This window comes from Gambusia affinis, linkage group LG22 (genome assembly GCF_019740435.1).
Source record: "Gambusia affinis linkage group LG22, SWU_Gaff_1.0, whole genome shotgun sequence".
NCBI classification, from domain to species: Eukaryota; Metazoa; Chordata; class Actinopteri; order Cyprinodontiformes; family Poeciliidae; genus Gambusia; species Gambusia affinis.
The window spans coordinates 8,624,735-8,646,169 of NC_057889.1; the positions used below are offsets into that span (position 1 = coordinate 8,624,735).

The following is a 21,435-nucleotide window of genomic DNA, read 5'->3' on the forward strand; positions in this document are numbered from 1 at the left end:
GGAGGAAGAGGCAAATGAAAACAGTTATACAATACACAGTGCTGAAAAGCGGTTTGAATTTTTGGTGAGTCTTTGGCAACCTCTAACAGCTTTGCATTCATCTAACCATCAATCCCTGCTCCAGTCAGAAACAGTCATCCAAAGATAAAATATTCAACCTGCTATTACATGTGTCACCACAAGAGGGGGGTATGTCGTTTTATTTTTCAGTCCTGTGCACAAATCTCTGTTCTTGTTTTTGGTAGACAATTGATTGTCAAAACATTTAAATCTATCCTTGAGGATAAGACCATACCAATCAACCTTTTTATTTTCTGTTGTGTCACTGATACACTGTGTGCTTCTCATTTAGGGGGATGGTTTTGCTGTTGTCCCAATCATCTTAAACAACTACAATAACTAAGGAATCAAAACCCAGCTTTCTTAAGTAAGAAAACTGTATAATAAGCTGCACCAAATGCATAGCTTGATAAAAAGGCAGTTACAAATATGTATTTTTAGCACTTCACTAGAAGCAATAAGGAACTCAATCATTCATTGATTCAGTTTTTCTAAGCTATTCTACTGACTAATATACATTTTTCGTTGTTAATCATTTTTGACTTGATGAAGCAAAGCAGTTTGACAGATGTGATTGTATTTCTTTTTTATCTATAAATATGATTAACACCAACACTGGTTCATAAGGTACAAAGTTTTTGCACCACCACAGTAAATCCTTGGGAGCAAAAGGTCTAAACACCTTAAAATGAAGAAATACAAATAGACAAATGTGTCAGTAAAATGGGGTCAGGAAACTTAAAAACCTTGTCCTTTGACTGAACATTTCATCAATCACCAACACGTTTAGCCATGACTCACTACTAGTGATGTATTAAACAAAAACCTTTGAATTGCAGACTAAATATAATTTACCAAGGTAAGGAAAGTCTAGTTTGCTCAGATGCATTTCCAAAAGAGATTTTCTCTTCACAAAATAAGAAGTGAGACTTTATTAGTCAGAGAACAGCAGTTATTTGTTCGAATCCTAAAGCAAATAGACTGCCTGAGCAGAGATCTGAAGGGTTGGCGTGTTGTTATACACCATCAGAGCCAGCAGGGGTCAGAGTGGCATCACTTTCAAAACTGCTGCAGTGACTGAGCATGCCCAATAACGCCAATTATGTCAGTCATCTACCTGCCATCTATGAATCCAACACCGGCTCCTTCCAGCCTTGCTAAAAGTTAGACACTTGACCCAACTCTGGATCAATTATCCCAAATGAGCTGAATTATTCAGCTGTGTAAAACAATCATGGAGTCTCCTCTCAGATACAGTTTCTGGTTCTCCAACAACAGCGTTTATGTTCTAAATTTCAAAAGGAGCACAACAATACTCCAGGTGTTTTCCGGTAACAAAGAGTGGTAGGGCTGGGACTTAAAATGCAAATGCAAACAATACAGTTGCGTATAGCGGTCGCGGAATGAAAGCGCTCTCGTTTTCCTCAGAAGTCAGGGAACACACTTACCTCTAACCACCAAGGGTTTTCAAGGAGCTCCACATGGCTGCCTTTCATACATTTGAGCATATTATTCTTTAGGTTGTTACTGTTGATGACAAAACAATCGAGCTACAGAGGCACCGCCTATTCGCAATCACACTCACAAATGTAGGAGCTGGCAAATTGATTTAAAACAGCGCCTATGGCAGACGAAGAGCCCTATTCATTTTCATATTACACTACACAATAACCATGGCAACAGGCATGTACATTGGCAGGTTGAACAGAGTTAATCTATACTCTCAGCCTACTCAGAAAGGGCTGGATGGTTCAAGACGTACATTTGTGAACTCCCATTTTACTACAGCCATCTTTCACACACATACATTCAGATTTTGTCAGATGTGTTTCTACTGGGTGGCCTAATTACATTTCCAGAGGTTTATGATATTTGGAATAATTTCATTTTTAATGCTTACCGATCTCCCTTTGGTTTACGTTTCAGGAGTGGAACCTTCCCTTTAGGTCTCCTCTCACTGCCCGCACAGGGTCCTCCACCAGGTCCGGTCACCCGCAGGGACTCCAGGCCCTTAGAGGACTTCTTATAGATGAACTCCACCTGCTCACCCTCCTTTAAGCTGCGGAAGCCCTCCATCACCAGTTTGCTCTGTTGGGAAACATAAAATAAATAAATAACATAGTTCTCTATTTGAAAGTGAAAAACGCTGTCAGCTGAAATGCAACGCACGGGGTTTTTGCATTACATTCATGGATCCCTAATGCAATACAAGAAGAAATGCGACAATTAGTCAGCCAGACATGAGAATTGGCCAATTTTTCTGAGAGCAGGTCTGATCGCTGACATTAAAATCCATTAAAAAAACGGGGTTGGGGGGGGACTTCCACCATTTTCAGTGTAAGAACAAATTGAATATTACAGACAATTTTATCAAATTTCATACAAATCAAATTTATCTTCTGAACCCCTCCTTTTCTGCTTGATTGAAAATTACTAATTCTATCAAAGAATTACCTGCAACATGATTTTTTTTTTTTTTTTACTCTTTTGGATTTTTTGAGCTGTTTTCTTTATCTAATTTTCTTCATTTTTTTTCTCACAAAGTGCATTGCTAGAAAATTGAACATCATTAGGATGGTCATTTATTTAAAAAAAAGAAATAAAATAGCAATTCAGATTTCGATTTGATGCTACCATAATGAATAATGTATTTAACTTTCCTTTTATCGCTTGCATCTTAGAAAACTGACAAAAACTATTTATTTTCAGAGAACACATTTGTCTTTCCTATACAAAATATAACTATTGCATCGGTTTCATGTTGCATCCACCGTTGCCTCAGAGTTCCAGAAGCCTCCACACCCATTGGGTCAAATTTAACACCTATATATTGAGCGGTTGCCACATATATTGTAACTGTGAACAAACAGCTCTCCAAATCCAACTTTTTCACATAACATCAGCACCAAATACAAAATAAATATTACTATGTGGGATTTTTCACACTGCCACATAAAGGAAAAAACATCCAGCAATATAACATGAAACACGATGAGACAAAGACCTTTTTTTCCCCCTCAAGCATGCTATATGAACATAACATGACTTTTTGTGTGGAGTGTGTCCTTACTGTTCTCTCTTTATCTACTTTTGCAGAGATGCCACTTCCTATTCCTTCTGCAACCTCAAAAGGCACAAGTCATGCTGCCGTGCCATCATTTCCCTATAACACATCCGCCATCCGTCTTTTCTACATGATCCCAGTTATTGATTTAGTTACTGCACAACCAGCGGACAGTGATTTATGTCTCGTTGATCGCGACAGAAGCGGCAGCTTATAGGTACTGTATCCATGACCTTCACAAATCGAGGCGAGCCCTGCAGATCCCGGCATAGGTAAACACACACACACACACACACACACGCACACGAGCGTGCAGCGTGCAACAGCAAGCCTGCAACCTGCTATACATCAAGGGGCTATAAATAACAGATGCAGGTTATCTGTAAAAGCAATGTCTGCTAAAGAGACAGATGTGTAGGAGACAGGAAAAAGAAAGAAAGAAAATAAGTAATGAAGAGTTCTGAACGAATCAAATGTAGAACTGTAGAGGGAGGAGAGAGAAAACGCGCCCAGCAGCTATCCCCACCCCCTCCCCCCCCAGTCTACTGCAGTTGCAAGAAGCTAAAGGTGATCTATAGGAGTCTTGTATGCACAAATGAATATATACAGGAGGAAAAAAATGTCATTGTATACAACAAAGAGAAGAGAGTGCAAAGAAGCTCGGTGGATGAACCCTCTGCAGTTTCATTTTCAGCTGAGAACCATTGAAAGAGTTACTTAGTTTTTATTTATTTATAAGGTAGTGTAGGAGTCTTATTCATTAAATCCTATTTATTAAAAGAAATCTATGAAATGTGTGAAACGTTTATCCTAATATTTGCTCTTTGATCTTGACCACTATAACCAAAAGGGTCAGTGAAAACCTTTTAATTTTTTTATAATTTTGATTCATTATTTAAGACTAAACTAAATAATAATTTAAAGATCTGGATGTTTTTGAAGTAAGAAAGAACCAAAAAGAGATTAGCTAAAACTTAAATAATTGAACAAAACTTTAGAATTCATGTGCGCATTTAACTTTTCTTTTGATTCCACGAATCACTGTATAGCCAATCATTATTTTGGTCTTCTACATTGTGTTGTAGTAATCGCATTTGTACATAATTATACAGTTACAATGTGCGGTTAACCTCCAATTATTTAGGTCTAAAGTAATCTTTGGATTTTTAGCAGCCTGTTTCTTCTGACTGGAAGTAATATTAATGTTTTGGAGTGGCCCAGCCAAAATCCCCAATTCAATCTGAATCTGTGGAAGATCTAAAGATTACAAAGAGACCTTCCAGCTTCAAATACTTGGAACTGAAGACAAAATACCGAAATACCACTGGGACCATAAAATTCAGCATTTATTACTATAGTAAAAATAGATTTGTCCACTGATTATTGAGAAGGGTGGAAGCAATTTTTGACATACCAACTCTTAATGAAATGTGAATAAAAAAAAGATAACTCATGTTTTCAAAATCTAAACTTCTTGCATCACCTTTTAGAGGACTGTCTAGTTTTCAATCACAAACAGCTGGTTAAATAAAAGAAAAACAACAACTTAACTTTGCAAGGGATAGGAATAATTTTAACCCCAGCTGTACTTTGTATTTTGTACAAGTTTCATGTTTACATTTTTCAAGCTTTGCCAGTGATGGGAGTTCCATTGTAGCTATGTCAAATCAATATTAATAGCATTTATTTGTCTCCATCAATACTAAGCAAACACATAAATTAATAATAAAATACTTTTAAACATTTATTTCAGCTTTCTACTCTAAAATAAAAAAAGTTTAAAGCTAAAGACTTTGTTTATGTTTATGCAAGTCAATCTTTGAAAAATGTTGAGAAATATATAAAGAAATATTTTCCTTTATTCTGATATTTCAGGAGAATTTTTAAAATATATAACAAACTACTTGTTATATATCACAATCCCTCTACCAACAGGGATAAGTCCCTGTTGGTAGAGGGATTTATCCTCCCTACCAACAGAGGGAGGATAAATATTAAACAATAATAAAATCCAACTTATTTTAACTATTCTAACTAAATTATTCTAACTTTTTTTTATAACTGATATAGTTGTATTTACAATATTACAAAAATCAAATTACATTTAGATGGCCTATGATTTGATTTTGGCTTATGTTATGGAGTTTAACAGGCCATACTGTTCTACAAATAAAATTGAACTGATAAAAAGATCTGACATTCCTGTCAGATCTTTTTATTCCTGTCAGATCTTTTTATCAGCAATGTAAATATTTCTGCTTATAAAACATAATTTACAAGTGACAAGGTCCCAAAAGAAAATGATAATCACAACAACAACGAATAGTTTTAAATGATTAGAGAAAATTGTGGAATTTACATAAGCATCCAAAACAAAACAAAAACAAAACAAAAAAAAACAATTATGCAACTCCTTTTTAATTTAATTTGATGCATTTTTTTTTTTTTTTTTAGAAAAACACTCACTTACACTCATCTACTTTAAAGCTATTCTGTCTTCTTGGAGACGGGTCGCTTTGAGCATTTGACGCAGCTCATCCATTCCTGTTGTTCAGGTATTGAGCTCTGAGGAAGTGAAGGAGGAGGATCAGGAAATGGAAATGAGCGAGAGCAACAGCTCTGCAGCGCAGATGCAAGAGATGGAATAAAACAGAAGGGACAAAACAGTGAGTCGCAAACGAGAGTGTAAGGCTTCAACCACCGATCAAACTGGCCGTTACAATAATTATTAGCATTATTGTTGTAAGGATGATAATCATTTTTACTTGTTTAACATTAGAGACTTTTAGTGTAAAAAGATATTAAATGCAGTAGATAAAAAAATAAGAACATACGTTACATTAGTTATTTATTTGAATATTTCATATCCGATACAAATAAATGGGTACAAAAAATATTAATAATTTGCTATTAGTATTTTAAAACGAAAAACAAATTTTATAAGAAAAAAGAAATTTAATAATCATCAACATTATAGTTTTTGTCTTTTTTATATGTAGATAAACAAACTTGTTTTTTGCTAAAATTTTATTTTATATATATATCAGCTGGTAATGCAACAAAATATACACATATATTTTTTATCAATTTTATTATTGCCATCAATAAACCAAACCAATGACCAAAAGGCATTCTTTCAGTGGAAATCTATAAAATGGGAGCAAAAACTTGAGCCCATCCCCCACAAAACACTGAGAATCATGATGAATAATCATCGACCGGTCTCCAGACTTTGGCACAAGAGTATTTCCTCTTCCTCTCCTCCCTTCGTTTCTTTCTCCAGGTCAAAGTTGAGTGGCGCATCTCGCAGTCCAACTCCCCGACCCCCCTTTTCTATACTCCTAAATTCCCACAAGACACCAGCGAGGAAGCCACACAACCCCTTTTGTTCTGCAGCAATGCAGGAAAACACACACACAAATCATTAAATAGGAAGTAGCATCATCGTCGCGTCTCGCAGCATGCACTTGCAGCAGCACATGTAGTGAATTCTTGGGCTGTGTGTCTCTGCCTCTAATGCAGAGTAGGCATACGTTAGTGAACGTAGGAAAAAAGAAAAAGAAGAAAAAAAAAATCGGCGTAATCTGAGTTCCCTCCTCTCGCTTGACCTGTTGGGTGTCCTGACCCGTATCAGTTTGTGCAAAGAGGTCAGCAGAGGGCATGACCGAGGAGAGGGAGAGAAAAAAAGCCAAGGAGAACATGAAAGGCAGAGCGATTGGGAAAATACAGAATGTGGGAGTGGCCTGCAGGGGAAAATCTGCAATGGTGGTAGTGGGGGTAAGGGAAATACCTCAACCACATTCTGTTGAGTTCCAACAGAGGAGCAACTCTTGATGCAGATTATATTTGGTAGGTTAAATAACCAGACCTGACTGGAAACTTCACTGCTCAATAACAGAAATCCTGGAGTTAGTCATCTTAAATCAATCCAGTACCAACCCCCATACCTTACTAAAGACCAATTCAACGCTCTGTTCTCATACGCTAAGTTGCCAGCTAACGCTATTCAGAAATTTACCCAGTAATAAAACATATCAAAATCCAAGTCCAACAATTAAATTTTCAAGAAATTAGGGAGAAATCAGTTTGTTTATGTTAGATCGCCATGAGGTACACAGACAAGCTACACTGCTTATGGCTGTAATTCAGTGGAATTACAAATGAACAATGAACAAATGAATTGATACCTACAAGAGGAAAAGGAAGAGAACAATTTTAGGGAATCAAACATCCTCTGGGATATTAAGATTGAACAGAACAGAGAAGAAAAGAAAAGATCTTCGAACCCCGAACCTATAAATCCAATTAACAAAATAGACCATAAACAAACAAAGCAAATCCACAAGGCTTAAAATCTATGCAGGCCAGCATGAAATAAATAAATAACAAAGCAGTTCATTTTGTTATAGTGGGTGACTCATTTGGATTTGTTAATGCTGACAGCTTTTGAAGTAACAGACTAAAAACCCCTGAAAACACTACGTACTAGTAATAGTGCTTTCCAGTCTGAGTGAAAACAGAATAAAAGCTAAAACATCTTTGGAAGATTCTGATGAATTACGCAGGATAACGGTATGCAAAGTCATTTCTAATGAAATGAGGCTGATATCTCACACAAGCAGCTGCAGGTTAAAATAGTTAAACATCCAAATATTTTCTTCTTTTTATATATTTAATACACTACAATCCACACACTGTTTATCTCAGCGTGTCCAGATCTAATTCACTTAGCACCTGATTAGTGACTAACCAATCAGAAACACAAAAGTATGAACTTTATCCTTCTCAGTGCGGAGGATGTTACTGAGTTATTTTCATAAACTCTGAGATGTTTATTGATAAAGTCAAAGGTAGCACAAATATGTAACAATCTATTTAAAAGGAAACTGCAGCTCCTGCATGTTGAGACAAGAAAAATGTCTCACCAAGGCTGCAGGAAAGTGAGCGAGAGAGACACTTAAAGCTGGTAAAGGGAAGACTAAATAAGGTACGGCAAAGCAGATTTGTTTAACCATTTTTTTGAGTTTCCAACCTCTGGCTTGTTGTGATGGATTAAGAAAGGTTGTCAGCCTTTTAAAAATCTCAGTTCACTAACAAATACAAATAGAGACTTTTAGAAATGCCACCCGTCCAAGCAGCTAATATGAGAGACTAAAGGCAGCTGAAAATACAAACTCCTTTTTTTGCACTTCTTTTTGATTTCGTCTTTATTTTAAAATCTTGTTTTACTTCTCTCTTACACAGCACTATGGTATGAAATAGTTACTGACAGCAGGAAACTTAAAACAAAATGTTTCCATTTCTGTTCTTGCATCTTGTCTTGTAGCTCTAAAAGATAAATCAGACTCAACCAAAATCTGCATTGCACAAAACATTTACAGTACTAGACATAATTTTGATCTCATCTCTGTCATTACCAAATTTAAAAAAAATAATAATAATAAATTGCTGAAATAGTGCTGCACAAAAGCTGCTGTAGTGTCAATTATTCCAGCGTATTTTGTTCGGTATTATCTATGTTCCTTGATGTCGTAGGTCAAACACTTCTGCAGACTTGATCATCATCTTTTTAAGTAAAGGGAATCGAAGCTGATGCCTCTAATGAAGGGGAGAGGACAAAGTGTTCACTTTGTCTTCCAACCTATACCCGACTAAAATCCCCTCAATCAGGAGTATAAAATGTTTTGCACATTTTCTCTTTTACATCGCATGCAACCGATATGTTGCTGCCGTCATCAATACAAAATATGTGCTTTCTTTGAATGGATATCCTTCTATGGCTCTATGTGTGTGAGGGGGAGGTGGCATGCGTGTGTATGTGTGTGTATAGGAAGAAGCCTGTGATCAATATATATACTCTGACATCCTGGATAGAAATAGCTCTCCTTTTCATCAGGCGGCCCTCGTCATCACTAGGCCCAGCAATCAATACAGGAAGCTGTAACGTGAGAGGATGTGGAAACTGAGAGAGAGAGGGAGCGAAGGAGACCCACCATCCTCCAACTGTCTCTCTCCAGGGCGACCAACACTTTTGCAATGGCTAATTACAGGATGCTTTGAGTCAGAGGTGACCCACGAGGTGCTGCTCTCTGAATTAAGAGGACAGGGATTGTGTAAAAAGGTGAGAGTGAGCGAGATGGTGATCAACATGCGGCGTGGGGCCATTAGGCAGCTTTTTACGCGCAGCAAATTCCAAGCAGACAAAGCCGGGTGAGACCATCTCAGACGGACATCTTTCAGCGCGACGTATATCAGCCACGGCAGGAAAGAAGATGGGAGAGGGAGGAAAAAAAAAGTGTACAGACACATAAAAGCAGCAGTGAAAACCACCAACAGAGCAACTCTCCTGATGCAGAGTCCTCCTCAACACGTTGTCATTAGTGGCCCTGACCCTTGAACCCGGCCCAACCCCCATCAAACACTTAAAAGCCTTCACGTCTCCCCTGCCTCAAATTAACATCCAACACCCCCTGATTATGAGTGGAGCAAATATTTGATCTGGCCAGGAAGCACTACATCATCTCGGTACATTTATCAGCATCAGAGGGGGAAATGAACCCTACTAAGGTGACTGGTGATAAAACACACAGACTCTGCTAACTGCACCTAATCAAACAATGCAGACCAGCTGCAGGAAAAAAAAACAACAAAACTAAATCTGCTTTGATCAGACGAAACTAGCTGCTTTATTCATAATTTTGATGACTGGATTATTTGAAAAACTAAAACATCAATCTGATTACGTCATTTTAAGTCAAGCACAGTCTAAATCAGCCAAATGGATGACTATGGATCAAACAGAAAAATTTTAGATGAGATTGGATGATCAGAAGTATGTGATTATAGATGTTTTCTCTGGACACAAAACTGACAAAATGATAACTTATTTATTTGAGTACTTATTTTGACTTGTAGTTCAATATTAAAGTATCCTTTTCTTAAAGAACTCAAAATTATTTTCCCATTTTGACCCATTAATATTTTAAGATTGACTGCAGAAAAAGGGGTTGATTTATTTTATTTTAAAGGATTTCATTAATTTAAAATTTTATATTTATTTTGAAATAAATCTGAAATTTATGACCTATGGTATGTATTACCCGACGGTCCGTCAGCGTTATATGTGCCAGTTATCTTGTCAATAATTCACCATTTCTCATGTTAATTAAGTGATTCAATTAAAGTATAATTATCTATTCATTTGTTTTGTTTTATTTCTTGTTTGTATTTATTAATTGTGTAGTTATGCATATATCTTGTCAACAGGATTCTGTCCGACAGAATTACTTAATAAACTGATTTGTTTCTTTTTTTTGTTTACATTTATTCATTTATTTACTTTTATGCTGTGATTAATTGTCTCGTGTAGAAATTTGCTATTTAGCACAAAATATAACACTATCCAGCTCATTTTTATTCCCCAGTCAGGTAAAAGTAAAATCTTTTTAAAATCTTTTAATTCCATAAAGCTGATTTTGAAGAACAATTTTTATTTTTATTTATTTTTTTTGCTGGAAGAGAATATGGAATAATTAATAAAGGACATTTAGAGGAGAAAAAAACTAGCCAGTAACAAAAAACAACAAACAAAGCAGTTCTGTCAGTAGCACCTACCTTTTTATTACTTATGAATAAATTAAGCAGATTGTGATGAATATGCAAGCGATGATCAGAATTTTATCAGCTGCATTGCAATTGCACAATTAATTGTCAGTGGCCTTCTGCCAAAACAAGTCAGATTTCTTTGTAATTTTCTTACACTTTACTATACCTTGACAAAACCATAATTCACACTGACAAATCACAGAAATATTATTTATTTATTCATGTTTTAGATTTCTTTAATTACATTTGTTTAAAGTAAAAAGCTTAAACACAACCAAAATCAGGATCGGCTCACATAATCAGCTGTCTTTGTGTATTAAATGAACTGTGACTCGTCTGAAGTCCTAGTGCCCCCCCCCCCTGCCCCCCCCCTCCTCTCAGCCCCACCCCCGATGCCACTGTTCCAATTACCAATCATCTCCGCTGCATGTGGCCAGCTCCTCAAAAGGAAGTCACGTGATCACTTTTTCTTCTTCTTCTGCCTTTTTTTTTTTTTTTTTTTTTGCCCCCAAACGTAAAGAAGAGAAGGGTGGGTTGGAGCCGGTGTGGCAGCAGGAGACATAAAGCCTGACACTGGCTATCTGAAGGCAGAGATGGGTGGGGTCTGCATGCCAAACGGTGACACAGACCAGAGGTTAATCTCACTAGGGGCCCACTTTAACCTCACTCTCTCGAGTGCTGTAACATCTTACAACCCTTTTGCATCAATAACAGAAGCACACTTATAAATTAAACACACACGCTAGGGAGATTTTAGGCATGCACTGTTCAACTTTTCGAAACAATTGCAGTTTAAGGGCAAGCGTCTCTTTGCCACACACCCCAGAACTCCCTCTCGCTTTTTTGTCTTTAAAAAATAAATCTCGCTTTAAAAGAATGCCCGAGGAGAAAACACCTCGAATGTGGCTGCAGGGCATAAACCACACACATTCACACAGAGGAGAAATGTTCTATCCAAACAGGAAAATAAAAGTATGACAAATTTGAGAGATATCAGGAAGTGAAGATGCCTAATTGCTCTTTCTGCTTCCCAAAAAGGGAAGTGATCGAATGGACCGGAGTGCTGATGAGGAGGCCTCCCAGGAGGAGAACTCGTGGTGGGGGCGTAGGACCCTAACACACACACACACACACACACACACACACACACACACACTCGGCCTCCCTTTCTTACCTCCTGCTCCTGTGCTCACTCATCTTTTCCCGAGCTCACACTCATGTTTTTCCTCCACAAACCACCGCTCGCGCCCTCCCTTCCCAAACCAGCACCACCACCCCTCACCCACACGTAGGTTTCCCTCAGCCCTCCTCTTTCCCTCTCCAGAGGAAACTCCTCCTCTCACTCCCCCTCTTTCTCCTTGTCCCCCCTTCTTAACGTAACTCTCTCTCTCTCCTCTGTATATACGTATAGCCAGTGTTTTGCAGTTAAACATTTCTTCAGCTGTTTCTATTTTGTTTACTTTCAAACAGAACTTTGTGACAAAATAATAAGAAAATTGCAAGCCATCCATGTCAAGCAGAAATTTCTCCAGATATAACAACCTCCTTGCGGACATTAGATCAATATCTCTGTATTTCCTTTTTTTTATTTTTTTTTGCCTAAATACAGATCTCAAATCAAATTTTGAAAGACAAAAAAACCCAACAACACAAATTGACATTTTTTGATCGATTTCTCTCCTCTACCTGTAGAAATCATGGAAACAGCTTTAGGCTGCTGGCGGAACAGACAGAGAGGAACGTGCAGCACAAGAAAATGAATGACTGTCTTAATGAGGGTGCATGTGAATCTTTTGCAAAGAAACGAGCTATTTTGCATTTAATATGATGATTTGCTTATGAATGCATATTGTCTTCCCTTTGTGTGAGATGACAGATGTGTCCTTATAAACACATAGCTGGCGACATTGGAATGGAAATGCATTAGTGTAAAGACACAATTCATTGCAGACTTGTTAATTTACTTAAATAGTGGTAATTTGCTTTTTGTTTTTAAATGGGGAAAAATACATGTGGGAAAAAATAAACCCATACTAGATCTTATATTGCTACGATGCTTCTATCTGTGACTTTCATTGGTTTTGCAAGAATGCAGATTTATGGTATAATTTATCAGAAAAGGCCCACGGAGAAATCAAAAAAGATGACTCAAAATTGCATAAAACTAGCTTTGCAGTATTTACTAAAAAAACATCATATGAAAGAATAATTTTGAAAGAGAGCATTTTTTGAAAGAGATCATTGTTTTACTCTCAGCACAACAACGTATCTGTCAATAAAATTGATCAAAAATGTTTAAAACACTGAGGGCTTTAAAATGACATGTCTCTAACCAGCCAGTTCTTTACCCATTTATATCCCACAGTTTTTACAGTCCTACGGAAATACACTGATTCAGGCAGAGTATATGCAACACCTACTCAGCTTTTAAGCCTGTTTCCTTCACTGTTCCACACCTGATCCATCTCTAAAGCATCCGAAAGAGTCAAGAAAGAAAGGAGCCCACAGTATTCAAGCACTTGTGGTCTACTATGACTGTAAAAACAGCAAGACAATCGATAAAGAATAAGGTGGTGAAGAAATCCACTTTGCATAGTAAAAAACAAAATCCATTTTTAAATTGACTGAATGTTTGAAGCTTACAGTTTCATGTGTATATAATTGTATATCCCACACAGTGAAGGGACACATGAACTGGACATTTGTGCACCTCATGAAAACTGCATTGTTTTACTTTCATTGTAACAACATGATCAGTTTTTCACTCGTTTGTTATAATTGTGGTGCCTATCTGCAGTGGTCAGAGGCACATAAATTAGTGAAACCACTTTTGTCTAAATGTGTTGCAAGTTGTGAATGAATGTTTGTGAATCAGTAAAATAACAATGGTGTTGCAAAATGGCTGCATGTGGAAGCCATGAAAGCAGCTAACATTTTTAAAAGGAACATTTTATAGTGTCTTTTGAGCTTGATTTTTACCTAACTTTTAGTTTTTAAGATTGTTGATTCTTAATTGAACATTTTTTTTTTCATTTTTTAATTCTAACACAGAGTAATTTTAGGGGTTAAAGTTAATTCACTTCAGTTTTATCCTTTAAAACAAACAATAAGCAGAGAATGGCAACTCCAGCATATCAGCTACATGTCAGCGGAAATACAGACCCAATATGGGACAGGAAGCTCTACCAAGGTCACAAAATGATAAAGAAAAAGAAAGAGAAAAAGATTCTCTTGCAAAATAAAATTATAAAAATGTTTAGTCTAGTGACTGGCAAGCTGTAAAAGTAAAAGAAAAACAAAAAAAAAACAGTATAACAACAATAACAAACTTATCTGCAGTGGTGGTTTTTTTATGCAGACAATCTGGCCTTCAGGGCTTCCCACCCAGAGCTCTCTTAGATGAAGACGCAAAAGTAAAAGCAAAAAAAAAAAGAAAAAAAGAGCATTTCTGATGCTTTGGTTTTGGTGTAAGAGCAACCTCAGACTGAGCTATGAATACTGGAACACAAAGATGACTCCAAATTGGACTGAACTATTGTAAAACAAACAGATTATTTTTCACAGACAGCTCATATTTGGAAAATCTGCTTGGAAAGAAGAAATGCATGATTCTTAGCTTTCTCAACCAGATTGTCGAAATCTCTCTTTAAAAGGGAAATAGTGGGGATCCGCCCAGGGAAGCATTCATCCATGTTCCACCACTGCTGACCTGACCAGAAAACACTCAATAAACCCAAATCGGTCTCTTCCAAAGACACAAAGATTTGATGCACTCGCCAGTAATAAAAACATATTTCGAAGCTTGTTTGTATTTGTATATTTGGTGAAACCTAAACAGAAATAAAATAAAGACATAATGCATTTTTAAAATCTAATATATTAACAAATCCCTAAGAAAGCAAAAAAAGAGGTTAAATTCTTCATAAGTGTATTGTTCTTGTATACAAATAAAGGAAGGAGATACGAGCATAGATGAGGAGAAGATCACATTTCTAATTCACGATAGCTTCACTGCTTAAAAAACCTTTATCAAATAGAATAATCATAAACTTAGGTTTAGTGATGTTTCTAAAAACACCTGGAATCTCATTTTAAGTTAGAAAATTGCTCTTTATCAATCAATACATTTTTCTTAGTCTTTTACTCCAGCTGCAAATAGTAAAATTGAAGAAACCGAAAGGACTGTACAATTTTTTCTTGATAAAATATAAATTATTCAGTTTAACCATAACACATTTGGGTTCTTTTTCTACTAAACTGATTAAATTTGACTTTGTCCAAGGCTGGAAAATGTTCGCATGCAAAACATTCAATTGAGAAAAGCTTTTTACAAGTATGCTTTTTTTTTTTTTTTTAACAAAATATAATTAAAAAAATCTTGAATGACAAGGCAAGGGGGGTTCAATTAAAGATAAGTGGCTGGGAAATGAGTTTTCAATATGGGCAATATGGCTTTCTGCCAGGTGCCACCATTTGTTTATTTTTTTGTTTGTTTTAAGGTGATTGTTGTTATTGCCTAAATAAATCAGTGGCCCCAATTTGGCTGCTCCTTTGAAAACTTTCTGCAGGAACCTCTTTAGGAGTAATTAGTTGTGTGGGGGGCAAAAAAAGGTGGTGCTTGCCCAGGGCCTCATTCAAGCCAGAACCGCCACTGATTTGTGGGCTTTCAGGATCCTACACGTATATAGTTTATATCACTGCCAAAATCTTGACCCTCTTTCCCCGACCAGTTGAGCTCAAAGGCTCCTGAAGCCCACAACTACAGGACAGAGTGTCCAAAGAAACGGCAAACATGAATCTCCTTATATCCTCGAAGAGAAACTTTACAGGACCATAAAAAAAGGCCGAGTTAACAGAGTAGAAAGAGTGTGGAAAGAGTCGAAAACAAGGCCTCTGAATGAACTCCGTAGCCTACACAATAAATCAACAGAGCAACATGTGGTGGAAAAGCGAGCCTGGCTTCATACGTTTCAGAAAGCTCCTCGTTAAATCACACAAAATCCTACAACAAAAGCAACAGCAGCAGAGAATAGCAGACCAAAAGAGTCAACGTGAGGGCGTCAAGTTAAGACTATAAAGAAAAAAAAGAAAAAAAAGAAGAAGAAGAAGAAGCGGAGACACATGCTCGCCGACATGTTAGCAGGCTGGCTGGGTGACAAGAGAGCTCTGCTGTCCATTAAGGGCCAAAGTGTGAAACTAACCGTGTCACAGCCACACAACACTTATTCCCTTCCCCTCGCAGGGCTGCAGAGGGAAGCGGGCAAGGAGGGGAGGAGGGGAGAGCTGGTCGCATGTGGCCCAAAGAGGAAACTTAACGTGTTTTTTTTTTTTTTTTTTTTTTTTTTTAAGCCCGTGGACAACGTGTGATTACACAGTAACATGTTGGGCAATGCAAAACATCCGGATGATACAATGTAACAAGCAACTGGCTCTCTGTGTGGAGAAACACACCACACCCCCCACCGCCCCTTAGTTCGGGCGTAAATCAAACTGATCACCATCACAGATCAGTTATTTAATTATTAAATTATTTAATTGCTTTCCGACTTACTTGGTGGACGAAAACATCTAGAGGCGGGTCGACGGGGCTCCCCGCGCTGTTTGTCATTGATATAAATCCAAAGCCCATCCGGACGTTGAACCACTTGCAGAAGCCCGATCCGGACAGGACCTGGGCTCGAGTCCTCTCCTCCTGCTCGGTGGACTTGGCGGGTTCTTCTCGGCCACTTCCACCGCCACCTTTACCCGGCCCTCCTAGAAACACACACAGAAAGCTGCGGGGTTACAAAGGGATCTCCCCCGGCTTGCATACCGCTTTACATAAGTTGCATTATAAAAAAAAAATAAAAAATAAAAAATAAAAAAAAGAATTCAAACTTAGAAGCGGGGATTCCCCTATAACTTGCAATGTGAAGTTCACGGGCGGTAGAACATTTCTAAACTGATATCTCCTGACCACACAAATGCTGTGTATGTGTGGTGACCCTGGAAAAGTTGTTACTCCGTGACAGATGAGTGCATCCACTGCTGCATCGTGCACAGGCATGCTCTGTAACTTGTGGAGGGGGGCTTTTCTGTCCTGTCGTGCATCTACAACCCAGTTCCTGCTGTGGAGTTGTAAAGGGGGAGGGAAAAAAAGGCAGGTGTACACATGGGTTTATCGAGCTTTTTTTTCTTTTACTACACGGCTACGCTCTAACAATGCGCGTATCTTAACGCAGCCAAACATGGTTAGATACGGTGCTCGGCAAGGGGCGGTTCAGGTTTTCCTCTGTTTTAGTAGCTTTGCAACAATAGTCAAGCTGCACCTTGCCTCCTTGCCTCCTCACCATCTTCGCTCGCATTAAAGAGCAGAAAAATATTTTTAAGGGAAGAGGAGGAGGGGGGGAAAAATTCATAATAATTGCAGAATAACCTTCGGCCATGTTTCCCCGCGGACCCTCTGCGCCCAAGTTGCGATAGAGAAGCTTCCTCTGCGAAAACGGGCTGCGGTCGTCACCATTAATCCGACATCCTCAATCCCGTCGGTCGCCAGTTTGGCTCGCATGGTACGGCGTGCTTTCTGCCTTTTGATATTTTTGTCATGTCTTTCTCTCTTCCCTCCGATCCCTTCCTCACTCACACCACCTCTGTTCTCGCTCTATTCCCCCCCTCCCTCCTCCTCACTCGCTGCCTCTCTCTCTCTCTCCCTCCTTCGCTCTCATTCGCTCTCCTACTGGCTGTGCCCGTTCCCGTAGTGAGAACACGTGACTTTGTCAATTATATGCTTTCTTGTTTCTAATTTCTGCTCCCACCAATGAAGGCAACAGGACAAAATCCATAACAGCCTTCGTGAAGTAATCACGCACATTCCAGGTAAGAAAGATACTGTTTGCATCATCAGCCCTCCATCCCTTCCTGTATCATAAATGGGCTGGTGTGGCAACCATGAGCCTATTATGCACTCAGATTAGATTAGATGATTAGATGGGATGAAATTATGCTTTGATGAATGCTGCGGGGTAATTGGGTGGTGATGGCAACAAGAAAAACAAGAAAAAAAATCAAGGAACAATTCATAAACAAAAGCAAATGATAATGCTAATGACATGTGGCAATTACCCTGAGCTTGGTCACCTGTACCAAGACTGACAGAGGTTTAAAAAAAGTAAAAATGTGCAGTCACACTGCTCATGTGCAATAAAGGCAAGATGTCAAACAAGTACCGAGGGATTTTTCAGCTTTTCCACCAGTCGCTTCATGCTGAAAAGCCACCTGGCTGAAAGAAGGCTACTGAATGTTTCCACTGCCCAGAAGAAAGACAAATGTTTCTGTGCGAAATGGTTCCTGTATGTGGAAAACACAACGGAAACCGAAGAGTGGAGAATAGAGTCGTGTAGGAACGCTCCTCTCAAATCTGTTGCTGCACACTGCCTTGTCAGCTTGCTGAATGTAGGCTTGACTTACAAGAAGGCCAAATTAGCCTTTTTGAGTCACAGAGAACAACTTTCATTGTGGAAACTAAAGTAGAACACAGAGTAGCAAAATGCTGCTTTCCCCCTCCAATGAAGAAAAGGTTCCTCCACTTTTCTCTTATTGGCTGCTGAAACATTCAGCTCCCAGAAAACACAGACAGCCTAGGTGTGGAAACTGCTGCACACTCCCCAGTCAGCTGACTGAAAGAAGGCTCCAACACTTATCACTTGCTTACAAGGACATTTCCAGCTGTGTGGAAAACGTCGCCTGTAAAGATGTAGAAAACGCGAGGCGCTCCTTCCGTTGCTCTTATTGGTGTTGCAAAGTTTAAAAACTGCTGTTGGTGAGCTGCAAGCTTGTTGGCAAGCTGTTTTAAAAAGTTTCTATGGCTCAAGGTACTTTGAAGGTGATGCCAAAAGGATCCGAATATTTCGCTGTCTCAGTGGATCATATTAGCACCACGTTGCCCATCCACCACATTGGTGAGAAGGTTTCTAAAAATAGATTTTTTTGAATACAGTCAGAATAAAGACAAAGAATCTGCCTGGAGTTATTTGTTGCTGGAAACACAGTCAAGATGCTGAAAGAATCACTCTTCACCCATTTCTCAAAAACTTAACTTAAACGTAAGTTAGTCCAAAGTACAGCTGCAAATCGCTTTAAGATTCTGGCTTGGCTTTTCAAAGTTTTGTAAGGTGATAATTCTTTCTATATTTCTGAACCGTTACAGCTGCATGTCAACCACCTGGTTCATGAAGCCAACTGATAAGGGCTCGCTATCTCTGAAGACAGAGAAAAGTAAAGGGAGACAGGCTGTCTGCTGCTACTGCACTTGCACACAAACTCTACTTTTATTTACATTTTGTGGATCAGTGAACTTCACAAGAGTCAGCTAAAGATTCCTCTGACCTTTTTGAATTATACTGATTGTAATTTGTTTGACTTTTGCTTTATCTTTTTTTTGTGTGTCTTCTGTTATTTTATTGTGAAGCACCACAGGATTTTGATAATGAAAGGCACTTCTAAGTAAAACTTATTGACTAATGCGCAATCTGAATCAACTGGTTGAAGGAAGCTACAAATAATTGTTTATAATTATTTTTTGTTTGTCTCCAATTACAAAAAGTATGAATTGTCAAGGTTTGGAGACTGTAAAATTGACACCCTTTTAAATACAAATTGGTAGGCAATGAGCTGCTAAGTAATTTGTGTTTCTTAAAAGAAATCACAGCGTGGCTAAATTTGTAAAACATTTTATTTTACAAAAATGTTTTTCTTAGCTACTTTTTTCTATTAAGATCTGATCATCTGTCTGGACATCCACAACCAACAAAATGCTTCAGATACAAGATGACACAGGAAGCACAGGCAAGCAATAAATTTGATTTAAATCTCAAATAATGGCTTCTGTTTCAACCATTTCAACCAAAAATAAACTGAACACCGCTTTTGTACCTGAAGCTTAAACTTAAGAAATAAAAAAAATAAGAGTAATGTAAAACAAAGCACAAGCTCATGTTTCCAACGAGTAACCTCCCAGCATCCTAGTGGGCACCAGAGGAGAGCTGAACTCACAGCTTTGGAATGTGAGCAGAAAAGTCTGGAAAAACAACCCCGAAAACTGTCATTTCTCATCTCCACTTGGTAGGTTTTGGCTTTGCTGCTTTCATCCTGCACGTCTTTGCAAACTGCTGCAGTAAAGTTAATAATATACAAGGAGAACGATGGATGAATGGATGATTGTGCGGTCTTTATTGTTGAAATATCATGCAGGTTCGAGAATCAATTAGCGTTGACTATATCTGGCAGGTTTTCCATAACTTGAAACGCCACAACAATTTGTTCCTTTTCTTCTTCTTCTTCTTCCTTGAGCTCAAAAACAGAATGCTGCAGAGAGCGAGGGAGAGAGAAAAAAGAGGAGGAGGGGATGGTTGTGAATCCTCAAGGCCGTCCACCAGCTCGAAAACAACAAGCATGAAAAATAGTCTGCTTCTGGAGAGTCCCCACCACCCCCTCACACCCCCTAACCTCTTCATCTTATCTCACACCTAACCCTGGTGGGACGTTTCTCAGGGGGTTATTCCCGGTTGTAAGAAGAGAGGGAAAAACACGTCGGAAGGAATGAAACAAAAACAAGCCCATATCCCCACCCACCGCCAAAGAGTCCGCCCTCCGGAATTCGCAGGCTTTGCTCCTACCCCCAGCCCGGCCCAATCCAAGCCCACCACTGCTTACCCCCCCGCCCCGCGCAAAAGGCCCTGTTTTTGAAGATGCTTGTGGTGGAGGCTTCCGCAGTCACCACAGAATTACGGCTGGGGTCAGAGGGCTGGATGCCAGTGTCAGATGTTATCCCCTCACTCAAATCCCCGACAGGAGCTTTCTGATCAGGAACAGTCGGGGGAGATCACCTCTGAGCTATTCACCGTCATGTGGAAGAGAGGGAGTACTTGTGCATGGGAGGCTTGTGCTTTTGTTTTAGCTACAAGGAGGTATTTAAAAACAAAATGGAAAAAGGAGATTCTTGGGAATTTCAAGAGGCATAAAATCTAAAGTGATTTAATTTAAAAAAAAATAAAATAAATAAATCCATCAAAAATATCTAGATAAAGACAGGAGTCCTTCGTTAAGCTTTAACAGCCAAACAATGCTCTGTAATAAAAGCAACTACGAGTCAGAAATTAGCAAAGCTTTTCCTTCACTCACTTAATGTAACACATTGGTCGCCTTTTTGTTTTGCTCTCCTAAATATGCTTTTTTATATATATATATTTAAAAACAGTCCCATACAGTTTTGTGATATGTTTTTTAGTTGTACATTTTGGAATAACTAAATCAAATAAACCAAAGTCATTAGATTTTCATGCAAACTTTACAAAAAGGTTATAATTTTTTATTTTTGCCTGACTTGTTTCTTCTAAAAGAACAGAATTAGGACGTCAGAGTTTATTTGTGTTAGTTGTTCAAGCTAAAAGCATTAAAAAAAAATGTTAGTTTTTATTTGCATTTGTAAGGGATTGGTTTATTTTCAGCTTTGTTTGATTATGATCAAAGAAGAACAATGAATAAAATCCCAGGATTTGGTAAAAATAATAACATTAATGAAAAAACTGATCTTTTTGGACAGTAAATGTAGATTTCCTTACTCAACATCAATTAATGGTTACACTTTATAAAAAGTCAGACTACAGACTTAAATTTGGATTAGTTATTGTAAACATCTTAAAAGTAACAAACTGTGGTATCGCAAACAG

At 38.2% G+C, this 21,435-nt stretch overlaps 1 protein-coding gene across 2 annotated transcripts in view; it reads right to left on the reverse strand.

Annotated features, from left to right (window-relative positions):
- lin28b (lin-28 homolog B (C. elegans)) overlaps positions 1 to 21,435 on the reverse strand; it is a 31,770-nt gene that overhangs the window by 7,016 nt on the left and 3,319 nt on the right. Inside the window, exons 1-3 of one of the 2 annotated variants that reach the window (XM_044107353.1) lie at positions 17,145 to 17,408; positions 16,281 to 16,483; positions 1,961 to 2,148 (exon numbers count right to left, since the gene is read on the reverse strand). In XM_044107353.1, the coding sequence (XP_043963288.1) occupies positions 1,961 to 2,148; positions 16,281 to 16,483; positions 17,145 to 17,154 (401 nt within the window). In that variant the 5' untranslated portion in view covers positions 17,155 to 17,408. Of the gene's footprint in view, positions 1 to 1,960; positions 2,149 to 16,280; positions 16,484 to 17,144; positions 17,409 to 21,435 lie in introns of those variants that run through there. The other variant, XM_044107352.1, reaches the window with a different exon arrangement.